Here is a 22,689-nt window from a genome sequence, read left to right as displayed (position 1 = left end):
ATGATGTCACAGGTTCCAAGCACAGGACACTCGCACAACCATGGTGATCCACATTCTTAAAAGGTGTTTGAGACTTCAGTTGAAGCAAAATACACCTAGCAGGGCCCATCCTACAGAACATGAGACTCTGATTTTCACGGGCTTCCAGTCCATTTCCAAGGACAAGAAGTGCTGGAAATTACCTTGAAAGCTATAAGTGGCTGTGGTACCCAGGAAAGCACCTCCCCCACATGATTCTGCCTACTGACTGTGGTCATCAGAAGAAGCCCCCCTCTCCTCAACCCATCACCATCATAGTTTCAGTTGGTGGAGATGCAGGGACAGACTTTTCACTTTTTCCAGGAAGACCAGTTGGCCTGTTTTTTGTTGACATGCTAGCATATCATCAACAGCATTTTTGCTTTTACTTTTGGTTTGGTTTAATCACAACCACTACTCCTGCGGTGCTATAGTGTTGTGTGATTGCTGCTTTGCAGTTTGTGGGTGTTTTTAAATGATGTTTTCCTTTATTCTTTTGGTGTCTTGTGAGTCACCTCGGGGACCCTTTGGCCCAAACGAGAGGGCAGAAGTATTTTGATTAATAATCACAAACCCTATTAATTACAATATCTGCAGTAAGCAGCGAGGTTTCATTTTCCCCAAACAACTCGGCATGGTTTTGACTGAAGAGGAAATGCAATTTCTCACTGTTAGGGGATATCGTCTGGATTCTCCACAAATAACACATTTCTCAGATGAAGGGAAGATACAATCTGGAAAGATCCTAAGGGTGTTTGACAGCATTACTATATCCCACCAGTATCAACTTTCTCTTTCCTGCTTCAGTTTTACCAATGGTCATTATAATGGGTTGTCTCAGCTGTTTGTGTCTTGGCTTGTCTGCTTGAGGCCTACCGAATCCAAATGAAGTCTGCTGAGGATAGGCTGGAACTGCAAAGATAAGCAGACAGCAGCAGGTAGCAGAAACCAACAACTGGGTGGTAGCAGGAAATCTGGTGAAGGACAGCTAAGAGGAGTATCTAGGTTATCAGGATAATGAATTTGCTGAACTGTGGATCAAAGTAGGCAACTTGCTCCATCACATGCCAGAATTGAACTGATTTCCTGTATGTTGATACAGACCACGGTATCTGAATTAAGCTCCAGCCCTCCTTGGTAAGGAAGGAGTCCTTAAACAGTCTATGCCCTGGTCAAAAGGAGCAAAAACTTCTTTGGTGCTCTGTGGTTTGTTGAGGTCCCTCTGGCATCTCAGAAAAGAACTGTGAGGCCCTGGACATTTGGTGAGGTAGATCAGATGGCAGGAGCCTGATTGTATGGTCAGGGCTGCTGGCTCCTTGGTCCCTTTCCAACAGTGCTTCTTCCTGTTTCACTGGGCTGCAGAGGCAACATGGTATCTGTGTCCACTGGGGACTAGAGATGCTTTCACGCCTTTCTCTGAATTAGTACGCTACCTGTATCTGGCAGATTCTGATCATACACAGAGAGATGCAGCAATTTTGCATGCTCATTTAAACCTTCCAAAGCAGGATGAGAAGATGCAAAATTGTAGGTTCTGCTCATGAGAAACAATTCAGATGGCCCATTTGCCTCAAGCATCTTTGGATCTAGAAACGAACTTAAGCAGCCAATTATTAGCATGCTGGTCATGTGATTTGGCCCTAGTTGCCCTCATGAATACATTTTAAGCATCCCACAAACATGATACAGTGGTACCTCAGGTTACATACGCTTCAGGTTACAGACTCCGCTAACCCAGAAATAGTCCGGAACGAATTAAGTACTTAACGTGAGTGTCAGGGAACTGACATCGGAGCCAGAGGCGGAGGGAAGGCTCCCAAGTGATGCTGGAGAGGGACCCAGCAGGGAGAGAGGCAGCTCATCAGCTGGGGAAGGAAATCAGCGCAACACCAGGGATAAAGGTGGGCAGATGAGGGAATCGGCGAGAGGGCTCCAGGACTCTTCGCCGAACACCAGCGGGGAGAGCACGGGTCCTCCGCTACCCACACCCTCCCTGCGCAGAAGACTTCTGCGCAGGGAGAGTAGGAGGAGACTTGGCGTCAAACAGCTTTTATGCTGGAAAAGGTTTAAGAAACGCCCACTGACGGATTCTGCTAGCGACTGAAACAGCCACGAAGTGAAGGGCTGTCCAGACAGAAAGGTTTAACCAGGCAACCTAGCCAGGAGTGGCGGCAACTTACGCACGAGCAACCCCTATTATTATTACAGCGAGGTACCACTGTAGTGGGACCGAGATAGTGTCCCCTAAGTGCAATTATTTAAAATTAAAATTAATATCTGGAATGGTTAGCTTGATGTTATGGCTATGGCTTGCAAGCCATAGCCAGGTCTATGTGAGGGCAGAAGTACTGCTTGTCCTTTGCCCTTGGATCATCCTTCATTCTAAGCATGTATAATATATGTTGATGCATATAAATTTCTTAATCATTCTTTTTGACTAATATGTACAAGGCTTCCAAAAAGCAAAATGTCAATCCCTCTCTAATGTTTGGTCTTTGTATCTATAGTGATTTCTCTGTGACTATCAGCTCCTTATCATGAGCAGAGAGAGGTATCTGAATTCAATTAAAAAGAACGACCCTGGAGCATTAAAAACAACTTATTGCCGGCTTATTCCAAAATCTTGATTCTATGCCTCCTACCAGGTACAAAATGTCATATACTTTGAAAACCCTTCATGCAACACTTTCTAAATTGTCTCCCCACCCCACAAAAGAAAATAATAATAATTTGGAGTGAAAACACACACAAGCATCTGGCTTTATCCCAAGACTACTCTCTGAAGAGCACTTATATTATTGAAGGACTTGGAAGATAGACAGCTGCCTGAAATTCTAATACAAGAACTTGCTGTCTAGATGTTATCCGTTTCATTTATCAGTGGTGAAATTCTATCTGTATGATGCTTGGGAGGGGGGAGCAGAATCTGGGAAGTCAGGAGAGGCAGATTCTATCTCATTTAGTCAGGGTTCAGTTAGAGGTAATGCTGGAGATTATTTTTCTCCCTGCATAAAGATATAATTAAAATAACTTGAACTTTCATCTCCCAAAGAATGTGGTTGCTGGTGGGAGCTCATTAAATGAATTCTAAGCTATCCTTCGACTTGACCCCACAGGGAGGCAAAGTCCTCCTTGTGCCATTGTCCCATATATTTGAAAGGATTTCACTGCAAACTGCAAATCACAGCACTTCATACATTACAAAAGACATGGGCATAGGAGCGTGTGAGAGGGCTACAGATGAGTAATACCATATATAAAACCCCTATGAATGCATGGATCCAATTAGAGGAAACAAAATAAAATAAATAAAATAAAATAATTCCTTCCAGTAGCACCTTAGAGACCAACTAAGCTATTGGTATGAGCTTTTGTGTGCATGCACACTTCTTCAGATACACTGAAATAGAAGTCACCAGACCCTTATAATATAGTGAGAGGGTGGGGAGGGGTATTACTCAGAAGGGTGGTGGGAATGGGTGATTGGCTGATAGGTGTGGTAAACCTGTTGATGACTGTTAATGACTGCAATTGGTCTTACAGGAAAAAGCAAGGGGTGAGATGGCTAAAAAATAGCTTCTCCTACTGGTTTCTTTGTCTTGTGATTCCTGATATCAGATTTATGTCCATTTATCCTTTGGCGTAGGGTTTGGCTTGTTTGTCCAATATAGAGAGCACTGTTGGCATTACTCACGGACCAATTAAAATGGTGTTGTTAAATTACATACGGTATTTACAAAGGGAATGTGGCATTCTAATAGGAGTAGGGGTGTTCCCCTTTTCCATCAGAAGGCCCTGCCTATTGGCCCCACTGCTAGCCTTCATTTAAAAAACAATAAATGGGGGTGTTGGGAACTCTGGACAGGTATTTAAGAAGTAGATTTTTGGGAACCAACAGTGGAAGATGAGAATGTAACTGGGTGTATTGACTGACTCTTCAGTGATACATCTTTGAGAGTTGACCAGACAAATTGTATCTACCTCCTATCAATATGGGGTGCAAAACGTGAGAAAAATATTCCCCCTCTGCCCCCAAAATAGGGGAGTATGGGTTAGATGGCAGAGAAGAAAGCCTGCATGATAAGATGTTAAATAAGAAAAAAAGCAGTAACCTCTAGAAGCAAATAAGCAGAGGGGTTGCCTTCCTTCTGCCATTAGAAGGGAAAAATAGGTACATTACAAATACCAGTAAGAAGGCAAGACTGGTGGGAAGGCGGGGGAATAGTGTGCTAAATAGTCCTCAATAGCCACTTGTCAAAACAGAACATAAATACCAGGAGTGGAATTAGAAATGCAGACATGCATTCATTAAGTGATTATCCAATGAGGGAGAGCAAAAGGGTCTATGGTACCATTCAGCAGGCGCCTTTTGTTTTAACCTTTAAGAGCCTGCTGAAAACTATTCTTATGCTTATGCCATCAATTAAGAAAACATATTTCCAAAACAGTTAGTTAGTTGGTGGCCTCTGTTTTTAAATTTTGATGTGGTTTTTTATTGTATATGCCTATTCTTCTTATAAACCACTTTGGTATTTTTATGATATAAAGGTAAAGGTAAAGGTACCCCTGACAGTTAAGTCCAGTCGCGAATGACTCCGAGGTTGCGGCACTCATCTCACTTTAAAGGCCGAGGGAGCCAGCGTTTGCTTCCGCAAACAGTTTTTCCGGGTCATGTGGCCAGCATGACTAAGCCGCTTCTGACAAAGCCAGAGCAGCGCACAGAAATGCCACTTACCTTCCCACCGGAGTGGTATCTATTTATCTACTTGCACTTCATGCTTTCGAACTGCTAGGTGGGCAGGAGCTGGGTCTGAACAACGGGAGCTCATCCCGTTGCGGGGATTTGAACTGCTGACCTTCCAATAGGCAAGCCCAAGTGGCACAGTGGTTTAATCCACAGCACCACCCGCGTCCCTTTTTTATGATACAGCAGTATATAAATACTTTCATAAATTTATTTATTTCATAAATACCACTTGACTATAAAAAATATAAACTGAGTTTAACTAGGCTCTAAAAGGCTAGCAGCATTCTTTCAAAGCAGAGCTGGCCTGCCAATGAGGCAAGGTGAGGTGACTGCCTCGGGTGGCCGAATCCCCAGGGGCTGCAGATCCGGCCTCCAAGGAAAGTATTGCCTGATGCCACCATGCATTCCTAGGAGGCCAGATCTGCTGCCTCTTCAGCAGCCTCCCCCCATCCCATCTCCACAGCATCCTCTCAGCAAATAGGAGGTGCCATTAGTCTCCTCCCATCCCTAGGGAGGGGATGGTGAGGGCTGCCCCCTGGGACCTCCAGGGTTCTGCACCCACCTATCACGATTAAAAGAAAACCCCTTTCCCCTTGCTACAGCCTTTGATTCCCAGTTCAGCCATCAAGTAAGGTTGATTTGATCCGCAGTGTTGATCTTCACTCTGCCTCTGTTTCTGATGTAGATTCTTCCCTGGTGGGCGGCAGGGTGCGTGTGTCATTTTGTGGTTTGCCTCCGGTGCATTGAGCCAGCCCTGCTTCAAAGGCATATTTTTGGTGCGATTAAAACTGAATTAAACAATGTGATGCTTTAGGTATTTGATGTTTTCAAGGAATAACAAGTGATAGCAGCATGGCTATGTAGCTCAGTGAAAATGGAGGCAATGTTTCCAAGGCTGGGCACATGAATAATCTTAACCAGTAAAAACTGAAATGTATTGTCTCTCCAAACTAGTAAAATGCTCTTAAGTTGCCTGGAGATGTGCAGCACGCTCTCTTCCCATTTCCAGCCAATTTGCAAGCTTAAAGAGGCAATGAGTGTATAAATAATAATTTAAAAAATCCTTATGTGAGTAATTGGTAAGTGCCCCCACACGTCTGCAGCTGTAAGATGCAGAGATGCAAGAGGATGCTGTGGAGATGGGATGGGGGGAGGCTGCTGAAGAGGCAGCAGATCTGGCCTCCTAGGAATGCATGGTGGCATCAGGCAATACTTTCCTTGGAGGCCGGATCTGCAGCCCCTGGGGATTCGGCCACCCGAGGCAGTCACCTCACCTTGCCTCATTGGCGTGTGAACCCAGAATGCAAAAGGACATGCCAGTCTCTCTTCTGCTTGCATGACGAAGCTGTTCTGTGTATCCTGTTTCTAAGTAGGAAACATGAGGAAGCCCACTGTGGAGTGGGATGGATTTCTGAGATTCCCTTCTGAAAGGGTCAAGGAACAACTTTTTAACTACCGTAATTCACACTCTATAGGACGCACCTTTTCCCCTCCAAAAATTAAGGGGAAATGTGTGCGCGTCCTATGGAGCGAATGCAGGCTCCTTGGCTTCAGCAATAGCAACGTGAAGCCTCCGAAGCGCAGAGGGAGCGCTCCCTCCGCGCTTCGGAGGCTACGCATTGCTCTCGCTCTCCAGGCTTCAGGGATAGCCACCTGAAGCCTTTGGAGCACAGCGGGACCTCACGCTACGCTCCAAAGGCTTCGGGTTCCTTTTGCTAAAGCCGGGAGAGCAAGACTCTCCTGGCTTCAGCAGAGAGGGAGAGCTGCACAGTACCCCTTCAGCAAAGCGGGAGGAGAAATGGAAGGGGTTCCGTTTCTCCTGCTGCTTCGCTGAAGGGGCGCTGAGCAGAGAGGGGGAGAATTTTCCCCCCCTTGTTCTCCCCCTCTAAAACAAGGTGCGTCCTATGGTCGGGTGCATCCTATAGTGCGAAAAATACGGTGCATTGGGACCTATACATATAAAGTGGGTCTACACTGAACAGGGAGAAGAACCATGTCACCTGCCCAGCTTCCAGTGTTGTCCATCTGGATTAGTCCTGCCCCAATGCACTGAGTTGTAGACATCTGACAAGGATGACTGTGCTAATGGGTCCTGGTTGTATGGAGCACTTATGCTTGTAGGGGCAGCTCATTAGATGCCTACACCTAATAGCAAATGCTAGGGGATTGGGCAGAGCCCAGCTGAATGACAGGGGGTGTGTCCAGTTGTGTGCCCCTCCCAATGGTCACTTGATAACTTCATGTGCTTAGGGCGACATGTTATGAAAAATTACCCAAGTCCACCTCTGATTGTGGTTCACACTTCCTAGACCAGTCTGCAGTATAGATGCTCATTTTGAAAAGAAGTTGCAAGGCTTTATTTTTCTTTGGGGTCAGCTATGTACTGAAAGTAGCACAGCAACCTTTCCAGGTGGGTGCTTCCTTTTTGGGAATATAACAGCCCCTTTACAGCAGATTGCTATTATTTTAAAATAATAATAATAATTCGGCAGTTCATATCCTGAGATGCTTATCAATTGCTTTATGAATCATGCTGCTTACCTGGGCCATTTGCAAAACCCCAGGGTAGGATAAGGCAAATGAACTTTCATTAAACTGCACTGTAGCATCACATATATTTATTACATGCCTTGATTTGGCTTAGCTCTCGCCTCTGAATGCTTGGGGAAAGAAAAACAGATGCTAAGTTTATTATGTCCTCCAGTTTTGGTCTTAATTAACCAGGATAACTATCTGACTTTCATTTGTTCCCAATTATATTACCATATCCCACTTATATTGCATTAATTCTGTTCAATGGTAATTGATTTCAAGGCTCAGTGGCCCAGTACATTTCAGAAGTTCATTCTAAGTTCAACAGCAATAACATCAGATCCCAATTTATTGCATCCATCAGCCATTAGCAGATTGGTAACATTCGGTCTGTCTATTCATTTGCTCTGTCAGTCCCTCAGACCACTGTCTGCTGGGATGTTTCCTTCTGCTATGATTGCAGGAAGATTTGTATTTGAGTTATTTAAAGAAAAATAAAACATTTCTTTATTTCTATGACTGTAGCTAGATAGGAAATATCAAAAACCTGCCTCTGTAACAACCAGAACAGCCCATTTGTTCAAAATGGGGTTTTGCTTTTTTAAAACCACCTTCTGTTGAGAAAGATGCGCCCCTGAGAGATGGGCTGTCCTGAATAAATTGATTTTAAAAAATGAAGCCCGTGTGAGCTTTTATTTATTTATTTATTTTTACATCAGAAATGTTTTAATGGGAATGAAAGGAATGTGTTCAGGCAGGCACAAGATGTCACTGCTATTGTTCTCGTTTAGCTTCTTAACAAGTTTATCCAGTGTTTCTCCTCTGAGGGGGAAGGGTGAGAGGAGGTGTTGAAGGAAATTGGAAGATGAGATAAAAGTTTAATATTAAATTATAATATGATATTGATAATAATTAAACTTGGAATAGAAAAGGGGATAAGAGGCGAAAGCTATTGCAGGAAGGAGAAAGAAAAGAATGTAAAAGGACCTTGGAGGAGGAATGGTTTGTTTAGGGGGAAGGGGGAATAAGTTACAAGTTGAGGGTGAAAGAAGAATGGGAGAAGAAATTACAGAGAATGGTAAGACATTCTGAGAGGCATGAGGAGACAGGAAGGGAAATGTTTTTGTATTTTTAAGGCTTCTCTGCTTAGTACCTCTGGATAGCAAATTCTGCCTAAAATGGGGACTGGACTGTCACAAAAGCTCCAGAGCAAATGTCTGTAGATAGCTTCAGAAAAACTGATTTTTAATTATAATGTTCTCTCCTGAACTTCTCAGTGACTCACCTTCCTCACCACCCACCCACTCCACACACTTTTGAGGCCCAATCCAGTACAGAAGTATTATAATGTTAAACCCAGGGCTTTTTTTCAGGGGGAACTTACCAGAACTCAGTTCCGGCACCTCTCAGGTAAGTTCTGGCACCTGTCATGTAAGTGCCATTGCCATTATAAGAGAAACAGGGACGTGTTCATGGCACTTTCCCCCCTAGAAAAATAGCACTGCTAAACCCCCTTCAAGGCTATTGGTACTTCCCTTTTCATAGCAGCTATAGCAGCACTGCTGTTTCTTGGCAGCACATAAAACCCTCAACTGTTTTTTACCTCAGAAGCTTAACTAGTTTTATATTGGCAATCTTCTCCACTAAGCCTCTGACTGCCAGTTCCCGAGAATCACACGAGGGGAGATCTCTGTTCCACTCAGGTCTTGCTTGTCGGCTTCTCCCAGGCATCTGGTTGGCTACCATGAGAACAATATGTTGGAATAGATGGGTCATTCGACTCATCCATCCGTCTCCTTTTCTCAGGCTAAACACTTCTGCCTCAGGATTGACTGATCTTTCAAACTCTTTCATGCAATTTCCCTCTTCAGCATGGCTTCACTTTACACATAGGCTTCAAATCTTCTGGGAACAAAAGGACTGAGTTAGTGGCCTGATATCTCTGGTGGTGCTAATCTATATCACAAAAACACTGCCTTGTCTGTCACTGGTGCTTTTTTGTGAGCCTATATGAAATAAAATGATTTTGTTTATTTATTGCATAGATAAAAACCAACTTGCAAAAATTACAGATTGCTTCTGTGTCCTCTAGCAGTTTACTGTGTCCAGCTTGTGTGCACATGCAAATTATGCAATTCAAGTTGGTGAGGCTCAAATGCACCAACTTAATGACAATTTCATCAACTTTACTCTCCTGTTAATGTTATTTCTAAAGTTTGGCTTGGATTATCAAACTGCCCTATATTTACTTCTTCTCTTCTCAGACATAACCATATAAAAGAACTTGAAAGGCTTGCAAGAGTAAAGAATAGGAACCATATCATATTCAGTCTTATGAAAAATCAAATAAATGAAAAAATGTTAGGTAAATTAATGCTTTATCTACAGGGTATAGAATAAGATTGCCTTTGGAAGTTCTCTTTCTTCATTTTCTCTTAATTGCTTCTATTTCCTTTGGAAGGTGGCCTTCAGTAAATACTGTAACTCAAGAGATATCATGGAACTCTTCTGTATTGCAAATGGTTTACCAAGGTAAATATTTTTCCAGCGCAGTTCTATTTTTTATGAATGCTACTTGTGTTACTTTTCCAAAGGGCTTAAAGTGACCCCAACTGAGTATGAGTATTCTGAGGACTACTATGAGTGTGAATTGGTTGGGTATCTTGCTAGCTATGGCCTTTTCATAATAAGGAAGAAAATAGGAATCTCACAATGAAATTACAGCATGGAAAATATAATGTAAATATATCGCTTTGTTTGTTTCATTTGAAAACACTGTAATCTTCTCCTTTTGGTCTGAAAAATGGTACCCACAAGCAAAAAACATCTAAGTAACAACCACAAATAGAACAACATACCTGCATAAAACTCCAAGGAGACCAAACTCCTGATATAGCTCTGAGCAAATGTCCATTGGGATAATAGCATGATGTCAAAAAGCAGGAAGAGAAGTTCATCTAAATGCTGAAAATATGATAAAGAGATCAAATTTGTCATTAAATTTAAGTGTCTTGCTATTGTCTACAAGCACAAACATGAAAGATAAAACAAAATAAAACAATCAAGTATATAATATACAGCAATCCAATACATTCATTTATTTATATTTATATAAAAACATTTTTATACCATCCTCTTAAAGGTAAAGGTAAAGGACCCCTGACAGTTAAGTCCAGTCGCGAACGACTCTGGGGTTGTGGCGCTCATCTCGCTTTACTGGCCGAGGGAGCCGACGTTTGTCCGCAGACAGTTTTTCCGGGTCATGTGGCCAGCATGACTGAGCCGCTTCTGGCGAAACCAGAGCAGCACACGGAAACACCGTTTAGCTTCCCGCCAGAGTGGTACCTATTTATCTACTTGCACTTTGATGTGCTTTCGAACTGCTAGGTTGGCAGGAGCAGGGACCCAGCAACGGGAGCTCACCCCATCGCGGGGATTCAAACTGCCAACCTTCCAACAGGCAAACCCTAGGCTCAGTGGTTTAGACCACAGCGCCACCTGCGTCCCGTATATCATCCTCTTACAAAATGTTAAATGAATATACAAATAACTGCAAATAACCAGAAGCAAAACAGAAGCACCTTTACTGCATGCTTGATAGGAGGTAAGGAGTCAAATGCACCTGACGGGAGTGACAGCTCCACCACTTGGGTGCTATTATGGATGCTTTTCAAAGGAGCCCTTCCTGCCTTTTATACCTTCCTTGAGCTCCTCCAGATGACCTGTTAACTGAGCATTCACCCTGTTTGCCTGCACAAAGTTTACATGGAGATTATGCAATGTTTGACCTTTATGGAGCATTTGTTCTGATTTGCTTTTATGGAGGTTATATGTCTTCCCACTAATCAGTTGTCTATCCCACACTCTTTAGTACATTTGCCTCTCACTTTTGTAACCACAAAAAAGTTGGGTGGGGAGTTAAGTGGCTCTGTTGCACCAGAGTGTTTTAATTCATGTTTATGCGCAAATCTACATTTCCAGAATGCGATTCAATCCCTCCCGCAAAACACTGACATCCTGGAAGCAACTCTTGACTCTGGATCTTAGACATGTTTGTAACTTTCATGTTCAGTAATATGCATTCTATCTGAGCTTCTGGTATTATGGTTTGGAATAATTTTAAAATTAGAACAATGCCCTCTCTCCCTCTTATTCACTATCCAATCCTGCAGCTTCTCCTGCCTCGTAACTCTCGTCTCCCGGCTGTTACAGGTTCCTCCAGTTCATTTATCCCTGCCTGCTCCACCACCGGTGGAGAAGTGGCAGTGGCATAAGCGCTGATTTGGGGTGAGATGGTGCTAATTTCTCATGAGATCTCACTAAAAACATGCAAGATCTCTCACATTCCACAAGATCTCACATGTTTTCAGTGCTGCTTCACCACCGGTGGCAGAGAAGGTGGGGCAAATGGGTGACACCTTGTGGGCTTCCACCATCTGAAGCAGTGGCCGCAACCCACCTAATGGCTGTGCTGGTCCTGTCTGGACTGTCTTGTTCCTGCTCATGTGTCTGCCTACTCCCCTTGAGAGAAACTAACATTGCAATTTTTATTATAATCAAGTGTTATATAAAAGTTGTGAAATAAGTAAATAAATTTAAATCTCTCTCTCAAGCACAAAAGCAGGGGTGAGACAAAAAATTTCCCTCTCTGAGAGCAGGAACATTATTTTCATCTTCCCAAAATGGGAACTAAACCTGGACCTTATTTTGGATATCAAGGACATAGCACCATCACATACTTCTGTTGGCTCTCAAACATCTCTCCATCTTCTCAACAATGTGCACAGAAGTGGGATACAGTGCCATCCATCACTACTGACATCAACAGAAGTCAGCCATCGACTTCCTTTAGATGTGGTTGCTGATCTGGCCTGTGCCACCATCATGCTCTTTGGACGGCAATGCTGGTTTATGTGGCTCACATCCCTGTATTTAGAGTAGCACAAGCAATAGCAGATGGCACAGTAGGGCTGCACTGCTTACTCCCCAGCCGAATTACTGCTGGATACCAAGACTGGGGATGACAAGGAGGCGACAAGGTTGACAGAACCACCCCATTCCTCCCCATTTCCACCCTGGTGTGGAGCAGCGACCCAGCTGAAGGGTGAGCAATTTAGCCTCTCCCATGCCATCCGCTACTGTTCACTTCAACAGAACATGCACTGATGGAACCTTTTGAGGGTTGGATCATCCAGTTAGAAATGCGTCATACTTTATCTTAAAGACTCATTGATAAACAGTATGTAAAATGTTAATAAGTAACATACGGTTTTCTAAATGACTAATAATGTTGTTATAGAATCAGGCAGGTGACTAGATTATCAGTGCTCTTCTAATGTCCTTAAGGTAGGGCCGGCCAGAGAACTTCTGGCGCCTGAGGTAAGATGTGCCACCACTGAGGAGGGAGGAAAGGCAGTGTAGCCACTGTGCAGGAATGTCTGCTTTTTTGTGAGTGTCCAAGACACTCTACTAGGGCTGCAGGGCAGACAATGTGGCACATCTTTCTAGCCACTTTCCACCTCTCAGAAATAGCTGTCTCGTTCTGCCTCATGGTACAGCCCGCCCTGTCTTAAGACATGTGCTGTTCACAGTCACCCATGTTAACCATTCATAAATTGCCCTTGCATTAATAAGTAGAGCCTTGTATAAAGCTTTGCAAGTCTGCAGTGCAATCAAGTCAACGTTCCTCACTGTTGCTGCTGTGTGTGCCTGCTCTCTGCTTCCATCAATGTAGGTCAAAGCACATCACCAACCTGTGCTATGTTGCCTTAGAGGTTTTAGTTAGCCATCTAAGCCTTTCAGGAAGAAATTCATTTTTCTCACAAACATGGATTCAATGTTTTATTTCAGTTCGTCAACTCAGAGATGCCAGGATTAACCTGCCTGGCAATTGTGAGCAATATTTGACCCAGAAAACAGGTCCCCCTGGCCTAGATATGCATGGGCTGGATGTAGCAAGAGAAAGATGCTCAGCATATGCTCAAATACACTCCTCTCTGGAGACCCTGCAAGTGCCAGAGAAAATAGTCATAATGCCATCAATTCCCAAATGCGCAGGTGCTCAATCTGTTGTTTTAAATGTGAAAGAGATCTGACTGGCATCCCAGAACACCCTCCCTACATGAAAGCCACTATATAGGGCAAGTGGAATCTGTTCCAGATCACAGTATCTCTCTATCCAGAACATTAAACCCCGTAGAGATGCAAGAGGCAAAACACTGAGAGTCTGATGTAAGGAAACTCATGCCGTGTGAAAATAGAGAAGCAAATAATCTCAAGGAGCCACCTTTGATTTTTCTGCTTCCTTCTCTTGTATTCACATGTCAGACAGGGATCAGGGCTCACCTGCAATGTCAGACATACCTTTGGCATTTTGTAAATAAATGCATCGTGATGAAGCATTCTGGAATGTGCTAGAAAAGGTGCTAGCATGGACTGGGAAATTAGCCATACTAAAACAAATGCAGTAATGTCTGACCTTGGTGGTATAGATTTTTTATAAGAAATGAAGTTTTGCCTTTTAGAAGCAGGCTTACACATGAACAGCCAGTGCAGATGCAGTGAAACTGAAAGAAGCTGAAGAAACCTTTGTCCTTGTTTATTACTAATAGGAATGCGCATAGGAGAAAGCAGCTAAGTTTCATAATAAGTGAGGGTCAGGATTGGAGCTCTCTTTGAGGCCAGCTGGGGTGACCTGAGGCCACTTTAACCCTTAGTTGCCTATCCCTCTGAGAAGACCTCTTCTGACTGTTATAGGAAGCAAGGAAAGGAAAAGCTTCAAGCTTACTCATTGCACATTACAGGGAAATGTGAAAAAAGATACGAGTCACCTGTGTTTCCTCTTTCACCACTTCCTGTATCATAAGAGAGAGTGTGCTCAGATTAACAAAACAATGCAAAAGGTATCGCTGTTTATGACAAGTATCAAAGAGACAGCACATGCCCGTTTCAGAATTTTACAGCAGGAATGCTCCATGTAATGAACCAGACTATCTCACTGGATATATATATTTGCTCACTACATATTAATTCTACCTTCTCATTTCCATCCATGTCACTAGAAGCATACAGATGAACCGTGATACAGTCAACAACTGCAGGAAGTGGCAATAGGAGCACATTCACAAGCCATGTGCCGCTTATGGAGTAGCCACACTCCCAGCAGCCATGCATTCAGTGCTAGTGCAGAAGGCAGGCTATATGCATCTAGGTGTACAGGTAGCCCCCAGTTTATGCAGGGGTTGCATTCCGAGGCACCGCACACTTTGGTGAAATCGTGTATGATTGAAACCCATTAAAAAAGCCTGGAAACACCCTGTTCCGCCCCAGCCCTCTTTTAGTGACATTTCAGTGATGTCTTTATGACATTTCCGGGTCACTTCAAGGTTTGATGCACATATTGAATGTGCTTAAATGAGGGACTGCCTGTACATGCATATGCCTCTTCCACACAATCGAGAACTCTTAAATGGTCAGGGTTCTTGTTTATGTAGATGAGGCCTGTAGGGCGTAGCTTCAGTTGGGCATTCCCAAACTAGATTTGTTCTTCTCTTAAATAATCTTAGCCATTTTCTTTCTTTCTCCCAGGTTGCAACATTTGCTTGATTTGTCAAAACAAAGATAGTAACTTGCAATTAAGTGGACGAGGTGGCACAAGAGACTGGTTAAATAAACATAGCTTTAAACATTGTTTTCCAGGAATACAACCATTTCACTTTTCACAGTAGATGACTGCATGGTATCCATTGATCCTACCATGCCAGCAAACTCAGAAAGGTATGTATGTTTTCCTATAACCAAAGCAAGTCCAGAAGAATAATGGTATTACTTATCAGTTGTCTTTTATTTTATTATTTTATTTTTGTATGTAAGGCATAGATAATATGCAATGGAAGACAGCAAACATTTACTAAGAGTTTTCCCCCAGATCAAATCTCGTCCCAAAATAGCAACAGTCACATGCAATAAGGAAAGTGATTACACTGGAAATACACTGGAAAATGTGGGATAAAAATTGCTTGATACCACGCTGTGTAACCTCCCTGCTAACAAATCAAAATGAATGCTCAACCAAGTGCCAATACCATCTCACCTCCCCACAAAGTCTGTGCAACCAAATCAGGACAAATGCTCATTTGTTGTTAACAATTTATCTGTAAGTGACCTAAAACTAATACAGCTCTAAGGTTCCTTTATTTATTTTCCCCCTTAAAATTATATGCATGATTACGGCATGTGTGGTTAGATTAGATTGGATTATTAGAGCATATATCTGTGGAACAAAATGCTGCAACAAAACAGTTAATGTGAAAATGCTTTTTTTCCGTCCCACTCAGTTTCCTCTGGAGACTCACATTTCCTAATCCTCCTTCTACTAGGAGAAGCAAACCAAAACATTATTCTGCACACAGACATTTTTGGAGGTGTGTACTCATTAATGCATAGCCCAAGGCTCTTCTTTTCCCAAAGCTCTTCATAATTTTCCCAGGCTTCTTACAATCTGCTCTGGTCGTGTTACTTCCCCCGCCCCCTGCCCCACTGCAGTTGCTTGTGCTGCGAGTTTTATTCACCGTTTTCTTCCCAGTCTATTCCTTGTGCTCAAGCAGGGAATGTGCTGCAGTGATCAATTAATGTTTGTGTGGCTGCATGTGTTGTCGACGCTGCTTGAACACAGCCAAGAGCCTGTGACACTCAAGCGGGAAGGTCTTTGCGAAATGTATATTCTTTTCCTAATTAAATTTTGAGCATAACCAGTTCTACAAGCAGCCCTTCTTCCCATGTTTCATGACGCTTGCATCATTTGAAAATGCATGCTTTAACTTCCCTTTTGTCTCTTGCAGAACGCCATACAAAGTAATACCTGTGACCACTGGACAACAAACAGGTAAACTTTATTTTGTCCAAAATCAACTTTGGCATGTTTCTCAAGTTTGTAAATCCATATTTAAATGGACTGTTGAATAATATTTCACCTACACAGGATTTAATCCAGAATAAGTTAGGTGCCTTTAAATCAACAGAAGACTTCACTTAAATCTCCTTGGTTTTAGCTCTGCTCATCAAATTTTCGCTGTGGGAGCTATGTTTTCATAGTATCAGCCCATAAATCTGCTATAACTTCTAAAGCTCTTTAGTACTGTGGTGGGAAAGGCTCTCAGAACTGGCACGCACATAAACACAAAATCTGGTTGCCAGTGTTTAAATTTTACAGCAGGTACCCATGGAATGAACTTGTGATAAAGCAGTGACCACAGCACTATTGCAACTCGTAAATGGCACCTAAGTTTTGTTGGAGTTAATGTTTGCAACTAAGGGCATGTCCAGGCTTTTGCTATTCTGTAGATAGTATTAAATCACAAACCAGGAATTCAGATTGCACAGTTGAAGTGGATTTGGTTGTCTTGCACAACGAACCAACTTCCTCCAAAATTCAGGCTTTTCCCAATCAGGAAAGTGAGTGGAAAACAGTGGAAAGTGTGAGATAACAATTGCTCAATGTAATGTGAAAAAAATCAGAACAAGTGCTCAAAAAGTAGCCAACTTTGCATATCCTTCCTGAAAACTTTGTGCAAACGAAACTTGAAAAATAGTCAGTAGACAGGTGATCTGGAAGTGATGAGGCTTGCTGGAGCATTTCTGTTTTGAACTCAAGTACAAAAATGCCCAAGTTCAAATGGCAAAAGAAACCACATCCAGTTGCATTATTTGTGAATGGCACACACATATTTAAATGGCTGCGTTTTCCATGCAAGAAGCACAGAATTTTAGCCCAGTCCTTTGCTCTGGGCCAAAGCCATTAGTGTTGAGTGCATTAGTAAACGGACATTTAAATACTCATGTGCCATTCACAATTCATAGTACCACATTGTAGGGTGTTGTTGCTATTTTTGCCACTTGAACTTGGATGTTGGTCATACATGAGTTCAAAATGTAAAGCGTGGATCAGCCCTTCATACTGAAGGGTGGGTAAAGCAATTATCTGATGATAGTGATGATGATCATTAAAACATTTGAGGGGGGGGGTTGGTAAGAAAAATTGTGTTTTACAGTACCTTGGCCCCAATCCAGAGGGGGAAAAAACAGTGAAGTCCCACCAACTTCAGTGAGACCACCAGAACTAACTTTCTGTGGATCAGGGTCATTATATTTGCTTTTGGGTGTTCAGAGGCTGCCACTTGTGTTTTCAAACTTAAGGGCTGAAAAGGCACACTTCAAGAGAAAATATGAGACTCTGGGGATTTCAGCTGAGAAAGGGAAAGAAACCTACATGCTGAAGGCTCCTAACAAAATCACAAAAGCTGGCAGGCATGGAGCAAGCTAAGAAAGAAAACAGATGGCAAAGGAGAAGGCCAAAGAGGTAGTGTTTCATAAGCAGAGTTATCATTTCAGAAGCAGTTAAATTGCACCAAGCCTTTCCACAGAACTACACATGTAAGGGGAGAATACTGAAAATGTTCAATTAAAATGGAGGCAATTCCAATGCAGAAGTACTTGTGGAATGGTTTTTTAAAACAATAATAATAGTTCCAAACAGCAGAAATGCTATTCTCCATAGTAATGCCTCCCCATATATTAAGCCTCTTTTGTTTATTTTTTCTTAGTGCTGTCAGTTATTGATTCCTTTATATTTTCACTCATTCTTTCCCATTTCTGGATGGGAGACCACATCTAGTCATGGTGAAGCAAGGGGTTGAGTGGGAAGAGCAGCAGCCATAGCAGCATGACCACTGAAACATTTTCTTTTTGGTGTCTGCTTAAAAACCTTTTTCAAGTGAGGAGCGCTGCTCCACCTTCTCACCATTGTCACCATGTGCCTCTTCAGAAGGAGAGCAGGTGATGAACAGGCAGTAACAACAAGAGTAAACAGGGGCAGGGGGCTTTGGGGGTGTGCCCCCTGCAGGACTGTGGCCTTCAACAGGTGCCCAACAGTTGCCTTAACACCAGCCTTGCTGGTGTGGAAAGCTCTGTAGGAACAGGCCCGGCTCACCCATGAGGTGGAGTGAAGCTGCCGCCTCAGACGGTGAAAACCCTTGAGACGGTACTCCTGTGAGTGCCCTACCCGCCCTGTTGCATCCACTAGCAGAGAAGCAGTGCAGCATTGGTGCTGATTTCCAGCAAGTTTTTGCCAAAATCTCATGAGATATTGTGGGGTACGATGATCTCACGAAATTTCAGTGAGATCTCACTGGAAATTGGTGTGATCTCACTGGAAATCAGTGTTGATTTCTCCACCAGTGGCACTTCCCATTTCTCCCCAAGAGGCAAAACAGGACATCCTGCTGCTGCTGCTGCTGCTGCTGCTGCTGCTTAGGAAACAGCACCTAACAAAAAAAAAACCTTGAACTGAAACATGAATAAATGGCTGTACCCTTTTTGTTCCCTAATGGGTTATGAGGTAAGAGATGGCAGAGACTGAAGTATTCATCACTGCTTCTCTATGGATCATTAGCTTCTTATCACATTGCCAGCGCATGTCATAGTCTCTTCATCTTACCTGGAAGCATCCTTGTCTACAGCTATCAGTTGTCATGTCTATGCCCTTCCAGTGAGCATGCAAAGTTATCAAATAATTGACAGAAAACAAAGACGACAACAGTTTATCTCCAGGGACCTCAATAGGAATAGGAATGTTGGATCAGTAGAGATTTATACAGCTGTTCTGGTAGGAGGCTTGTGTAAGACACTGGGAACATGGCTCTTGATAGATGAGCCAATTTATGGTGTTTACGGCGCTTCAAGGGAACCCCACAGAGTTTGTTTAAAAATTAAAGATCTGCCCTATTGCTCTTGTGCCAGTTTTGCGATCTGACACCAAGATTAAATTGTCTAATTATGTCAAGACATGACACATTTGGATTAAGCAATAATGTTTTGCTGGCAATTTCATCTCCATACAGAACACATCTCTCTCTTGTATTGACTCACAAGGCTTAAGATTTATCACAACAGTGCTGGAAGCGGGGGTGGGAGGACTGTAGACAACACTTCCATTGGCCTGGCTCCTGATTGCTCTTTTGAGTAAGGCTTTTCGAATCTCAACCCAGCCACGTGAATTATTCCCAGGGAGTGGTAAAAATGAAAACCAGAAGTCAAGGGTAGGGCATTAGTGGTATGGAGTGTTGTTTTGTGTGCTTGGTCTACTGCCCAGTTGTATCTGTCAGGTGATCATGCCAAAGTTCATTCACAATCACTGCATCTGTAATATGAATTTGTCCAGCTGGTCATGCTGTGTCACAGGTCAAGCATAATTTGCCTGAGTTGTTATTATTTGACCAGGCTGCTTTGCAGATATATGCACAAACGTCCTTGCTTTTGCCCCTTAATCTTGATGATCACTGTGAATCTATGCAAAATACAAAGGCAGTTGCGCACATATATATATTCGTTAGTGTTAACTCTTTAACCTTTGGTGAAACTCTCATAGACAGCTGTGTGGCCAAACTGTGTTGCCAAACTAAGCGGCAATTTGGTGATTAACATCTCCATATGAGCCAATTTCCCAGTCGTTTCCTGCAAAATCGAAATCTGGATCAAAAACCTTCATGTGTGTTTTGTGTAAAGTGTGGAAGTTTATATTTACAAGTGACTCTCTTCAGGAAAGGGTGTTTTGGTCACGCTGTGACCTGCAGAGTGTCATCTAGTGGTAAAGTGGAAATGGGCCTTCTCTGTGGTGGCACCTACTTTTGGAATGCTCTCCCCACCTGGTTAATTGGGAGGCATCAACTGTGGTGTGTTTTGGATGCTTGCTTAGTTTATAGATCATTAATTCTCAGTAATTTGATTTTCTGGATATTTGTGGCTATATTTTGTTTTAATGTATGTTTTAGACCAGGGATGTCCAACAGGTCGATTGTGATCTACTGATAGATCCCTGGGAGGTTTTGGTAGATCGCGGTCGATCGCTGGGTCCCTTTCCTTAGCGTTGGTAAAATCGAACCCAGCCCTGCCCCCTTGCCCCATCCTCCATTGCTCCATTCCCCAGCAAAAAAACAGGGCTCCTCCATAAAAAAAGCTCAACAACTTTGACCTGCACCCCACAAAATCGGGGGTAGATCACTGCCAGTTTTTAATTCTGTAAGTCTCTTGGGAGTTGGCCCCCTCTGTTTTTTAGACTTGCATGAAAAGAAGAGTTTGCTGGGTGAGGCCAATGGCTCATCTAGTCTAGAATCCTGTTCTAGACTATTGTAAACTGCTTCAAAATTTGTAAGCGGTCTATAAATTAATTATTTTAAGTAATTAAATGTGCATGCATGCAGCATGCATGTGCCATCATCATACGCTGGGAGAGTTTCTCAGGAAACAAATGAGCTTTTCTCCATATTCTGCAAGACAGTTAGTAAATGAAAATCCAATTCCGAATTAAGTCAAGACAAATTTGTGTTGTGTAGACGAAGCCATTTCAACAGGGATTAGTTTTTTCACTTCTGTCAACAATCCCATCTCCCACAGGACTCTTTAAAGGTGGGGAAAAAATTGTCCTCCTTTACAACTGCTTACCCTGAGCGCAAGCCATTGATTCCACACCATCCACACAGGGTGGATAACATAAGAAGCAGGGAGACAGGTTTGCCCATGAGTCATACTTCTTTCTCTTGTATTCTTGAACAGTGCAGTTCTGCACAGTCCCTTAATCAGACCAGCTGCAGCTACAGTCTGTTCCCTACAAAACTATTCCAAGTGGTTCTTTGCAAAGGTAGCTGTGAAAGACCTTCAAGAGCATTTGAGGTATGTGCCGCTTCATTACAATGCATGTAAAATGAAAACCTGCATAGAACTATACTATACAGGAACATAGGAAGCTGCCTTATGACAGACCAGGTTGTTTGTCCATTCTTGCCTATTTTCCCGGGTCTGTCCCATCACATGCTAGCTGATCCTTTTAACTGGAGAATCTGGGGGTTAAACCCAAGACCTTCTGCATACAAAGCATGTGCTCTACCACTGAACTTTCATCCCTAATTCATATTCATTGTAGCATTAAGGAGCTTGTTCAGTCAGTGCAAGCACCTCTGCTTGCCCTGCAGAGCAATCTCCCCTCCCCTCTTCCCCTACCCCATGCACTGCTCTGACGGTTACCCTGACAAAGACCCTGAGCAAATTTGGTGGAGATGTGAGGGGCGGGGGGGGGGGAGGTGGAGAACTCTTTTGTGCTAGCAAGAGTCCTTGCACTATTGAAACGGGGTAGAATCTGACCCACACTATTCTGCACTGTCTGTTGAACTTTCTGGAGCGCATCTTTATTATGAGCCGTGTTTCTGTTTGCAGAATTAGCATACATCTGAAGGCTAACGTAAGTTGGCCTTTGAGAGAGGGAGGTCAGAGAATATGCTTTGTTCCCACACTGCAGGTGTTGCATCCACAGCATGGGCCTCTGCTGAATGTTATGCACTCATTCTGGGAAGAGCTCCCATTGACGTCAGACTAGAGAGACCTTGCTGAGAGTACGACATGCACAATAGGGAGTGACTGTGCAAAAGACACCCACACTGGAAATTCTGGGTTTTCCTTTGCAGCTGTAACCTATTAGCAGGCAGTCCTGCAAATCACCCAAATTTCACTCAAGAATATTGCATAGTGGTGGGGGTGGGGTTGCATTTGCAAAAAGAAAAAGAAAAGAAGAAGCTTTTGAAAATATTCCATGCGTATATCTAAGATATTTTGGAGAAAGCAAACTGTACAACTGTGGTCCAAAAAAGTGGTGAAATAAATTTTAGGTGCACCATCGAAGTGAGCTGAAATAGGAACATTTTAAATGTAAGTCATCTAAAATTTTACTTTGTTTGTTTGTTTATAAAAAATTATTTATCTGCTAAGTCATAAGATGTATCCAAGTGGTTTACAAAGTGTAAAAAGTTGAAAAACCAATTTAAAAGTGAAAAATCATTTTGGGAGGATGAACTCAACTCTAAACTGCCTGCACAGGTCTGTCACAACAGAAAACTTTCCAGCAGGTATTTAAAAGTTGGCACAGAAGCCTTCTTATCCTTCTTTTGAGGACAGATGATGATGATGATTATCTCTAATTCTTACCCGCACTTCACTGTAGGTTACAGCAGTGGTCTGATAGATCTCAGTACTGACCTGGGGCTCCTTTCTGTAATGAAATATTTCTGTACTGCATGACATACATGCATAAGAAGTCCTAAAAGCATCACTCCTTGTCCTCCAGAGCAGAGCTTTGAACACTATCTTTGCTGGTCATAAATATTTACTGAACTCTGGGGTTATAAAAACATCCATCTTCCGCCTTACTGGGCTACAGATGGTGATGATACCAACTACTCGGGACTATATGCTGGAAAATTACTGCCGGCTACCAGTGGATTGTTGCAGTATGAACTCTCACAGACTGTTGCAAAGAAGAGGAATTTTCCCATAACAATTTCTGCCAC

At 42.9% G+C, this 22,689-nt stretch overlaps 1 protein-coding gene across 5 annotated transcripts in view; it reads left to right on the top strand.

The window, feature by feature from the left end:
• The window catches only part of PDE9A (phosphodiesterase 9A), a 66,418-nt gene that overhangs the window by 2,511 nt on the left and 41,218 nt on the right, over nucleotides 1–22,689 (top strand). Inside the window, exons 2-4 of one of the 5 annotated variants that reach the window (XM_083500476.1) lie at nucleotides 9,759–9,829; nucleotides 14,996–15,073; nucleotides 16,138–16,181. In XM_083500476.1, coding sequence (XP_083356602.1) covers nucleotides 9,759–9,829; nucleotides 14,996–15,073; nucleotides 16,138–16,181 — 193 coding nt within the window. Of the gene's footprint in view, nucleotides 1–9,758; nucleotides 9,830–14,995; nucleotides 15,074–16,137; nucleotides 16,182–20,931; nucleotides 21,023–21,785; nucleotides 22,052–22,689 lie in introns of those variants that run through there. The other 4 variants (XM_083500478.1, XM_083500477.1, XM_083500481.1 and 1 more) reach the window with 4 other exon arrangements.

Source organism: Podarcis liolepis (genome assembly GCF_965112155.1).
Source record: "Podarcis liolepis genome assembly, chromosome: 4".
NCBI classification, from domain to species: Eukaryota; Metazoa; Chordata; class Lepidosauria; order Squamata; family Lacertidae; genus Podarcis; species Podarcis liolepis.
This window is presented reverse-complemented; position numbering and strand designations above follow the sequence as displayed.